Source organism: Nestor notabilis, unplaced genomic scaffold (assembly GCF_000696875.1).
Source record: "Nestor notabilis isolate BGI_N333 unplaced genomic scaffold, ASM69687v1 scaffold25892, whole genome shotgun sequence".
In the NCBI taxonomy this organism is placed as follows: Eukaryota; Metazoa; Chordata; class Aves; order Psittaciformes; family Psittacidae; genus Nestor; species Nestor notabilis.
In genome coordinates this window covers 90-3,316 of record NW_009919088.1, presented here as the reverse complement: position 1 = coordinate 3,316, position 3,227 = coordinate 90, and the positions used below count along the sequence as shown (strand labels likewise).

At 37.8% G+C, this 3,227-nt stretch overlaps 1 protein-coding gene across 1 annotated transcript; it reads right to left on the bottom strand.

The window, feature by feature from the left end:
* Positions 1 to 794: 794 nt before the first annotated feature.
* On the bottom strand, positions 795 to 2,638 carry LOC104402255 (chromosome unknown open reading frame, human C3orf33; the record flags this gene model as incomplete). The annotated part of the gene is made up of 3 exons (XM_010010077.1): positions 795 to 1,034; positions 1,535 to 1,695; positions 2,485 to 2,638. Coding segments are annotated over 3 exons (555 nt in total), but the record flags the coding sequence as incomplete, so codon positions are not given.
* Positions 2,639 to 3,227: the final 589 nt, after the last annotated feature.

Here is a 3,227-nt window from a genome sequence, read left to right as displayed (position 1 = left end):
ACTTCATGTTAAACTTTTATTTCCATCTGATTTTAGATATTTATGGAACCATCAGAAAAAACTGCATAGATTTTTTCTTCTTCAAGTGAATGTTGTCTTCTATTTGGATTACTGACATACTAATTTATATTCCTTGATACACCAAGTGATTTTTTTTCCCAAGACACTTTAGTTGTTATGACCTTACCAGAAGTTTAGGATCAGCCATAACAAATTACCTTTAATATCAGAAACAGTGCTACCCATTATTCAAGATGAAAGATTTTTTAGAACACAAATGATACACAAAAGCAGTGTAAGAACAGAATTCAGACAAAATGCTCGTGTGTAAACACCACAAGCTTTGTAAAGGTCTGAAAGGTTTTCTAACCAGTGCAGGCTACATAGCAATGATACGTAGCAGAGAAGCATTTAAGGCCGTACACTGTGAACAAACATTCTGCACCTCTTGGTGCTGGCTGTTGACTGGGCTGTTGATTGCTTTCACCAGTTGATTAATAGAGATGTGTAGGTATTTAGCAGGTGGAAAACTGGACAACTAATTGAGGACGTTGTAGAAAAGTTTGACTTCAGAACATTTTAATTTGTGGCCTGCATACTACTACTAAATTTCAATCCCATGTGGGTTATAAAATGGCATTAAGTAACTGTGGGTTTTCTGTTCAACACAGGGATCCACAAAATTATCGCACTGTTTTTTTATCATAACCTTTACGTCAAGCACATAACACAGCTGGTGTTCCTCCAAACAAGTCCCCTTTTTACCTTTAAACAGAGCTTCTTAACCAGCTTACAAATTGCTTCAATGTTTGTACAAATTTATTGTTGCTTATACGATCTCTAATTCTTTCAGAGTAACTTTCTTCTTGCCATATTCCTTTATTTTTCTTCAAGGCCTTTAACTCTGCTCGAAGGAGTCTTTTGTGAAGTTTCCAGTACAGGCGGGAATCATGATGCAGTCCTTTAATACGTGCTGTTCTGCCAAGCCCCTGTCTCAAGATCTCTTCATTTAAGCAGATGCTGAGAAATCGACCCTATAAAAAGGCACAATAAACATGATACTCACCTCACCTTTAAAGCAGTCTTACCTATGTTTTTGTGTCATCTCCCTCTGAGATACAAGCTTTACTTTATGGCTAAATCTATACTTTGGAAGAAACAGTTAAAAGCTAAAAGGAATCTGGTTGAGTTCAAAACTAATACTGATGATAAATATAGCATTTTATAGCTAAATATATAAATACTAAGACATTTGTGAGAGCACATTTGACAGACTAAACATTAAGCTAATCAGAACTACACAATATAGCCTATTTACAGAAATAGGCTATATTGAGAGAAATACTGTCATGAATCAGTCAGCAAAAATACCAGTCTTGAAATCAGAGCTGCAAATACAACATTTAAAATTCATATCAAGATAGAAAAATTATAAATAATAACCTTCCTTAAAGGTACTAAGATGACTGGATTGTATAGCTACAGTCAAACTCAAAACTGCAGATAAAAGCCAATTTTTTGTTGCTCTATTTACCTTATTTACTAAAACAAGGCACTCTAGTGCCAAGTCCTCCCTTCCCAGAAGCTGGAACCATATCCTCTGTTGGGGTTTTAACTCTTGCTGTAACCAGGCCATGCCACTTGGTGCCAACTCCACTCCAGCAAGTCTTACCAGTAGAAGACCTTTTGATTGCCCTGATTAGAAAGAGAGAGAACTTTGTTATTGAACCCAGCAAAGGAATCTCAGGCTTTGCACAGACCCTCAGCTGCTGGTAATGGATTTATTCTAATGGACTTAAAAGGGTAAAATAATCCATTTTGGTTGCCCAAAGCACTACTTACTTGCAAATAAGAATTTGGTCTCATCTCTCCTTTAGTAAAAAAAAAACTATTCAAGATTATGTAAATGGTTTTATCTAGCGTGTTTTATTTTAAGCTATTTTGTCTTATTTGCACACAGACAGAAGGAATTTCATTATTAGTAATTCTCATTTTTTCTGAAGGGACAGGAACAACAGGCAAGAAACATTAGTACCCACAGGTATTTGCAAAGCAAGTGTGTGCCTCATGGGCTTGAGGGAGAGCTTCCACCAGGTCACAGAAAAACTGTCCAAAAGAGCGGGTTTGTACATGCAGGTGGCCAATCTTCAGAGTAAAAGAAAGCACCATCCCAAGAGTCTTTTTGCCAGGAATGAGATGAGCTATGCAAGCAGCTGAACTGCCTGTGTGCTAGCTTTTTAGAAAAATATCACGATAATGATGCTGATTAATACAAATATTGTATTGGTGAGCTCTTTGTACAGGTATCCTTGCAGTCTTTCACTCCCCGGCTTCCCACCTGTGAAATACAGAAAGACGAAAAGGCAGAGGCAGGATTGTACCATAACCCTTGCTTGCCAGCTTACCACAGCCTGTTCTCTGTGCAGCTACAGTAACAGCCCCAAGTTCCATTCCCACCCTTGTCCTTTGTGTTCTTTTACTCACATTTTCTCTGTATCGCTGTTATAAAAGGAATGCTAATGGGAATGTGTTCAACTTCCAGGCCTTTCTCTGTTATGCGATGTAATTTCCCTCGCAATTTCACATTCTTTTCTACAAACTCCACAGGTATATCCAAAGCCCTTGAAAACTTTGTTGTCTATTGATGGAAAGAAGACAAAGTTTTAAGGGAAAAAAAACCCAAACAAACCAAAACCGTAAAGCAGTTCCAATCACATTAAATCCAACTTATTCCTAAAATTGTTTGGCAAATTACAATTACTAGACAGCATGAGCAAGTATATATATAAGTGTATATATATAAATGTATATATATATACTTAGTAGTAATCAGCTGCAGAAGCCATTATATGCCAGCCATTCCAGACACTTGCAATGTTCCATGTTGTACAGGGCTTGCAACATCAGGGGCGGACATGAAAGCAAGGTTTATATAAAGAACAGAAAGCAACATCTTTGAGCAATATGAACTGATGTTCACTTGATTCACTACGAAAAGGGTGTTTTGGAAGTGGGCTGAACAGTGCTAGGATAAGAGTGAAGGGAAGCCAAGATGTGCTTAAAGATGCTAGCAGAGAACAGACACACTGAAAACCAAAGTGAGCAAGGGGAACCAACACAGCCTTTGGAAAGGGATTAAAAGAGGAGAGGGAGAAGTAGATGCACACCTTCGAAGAGATCACAGCTGTGAAAAATACCGCCCTGCTGATGTACAACTGCTGGGACAC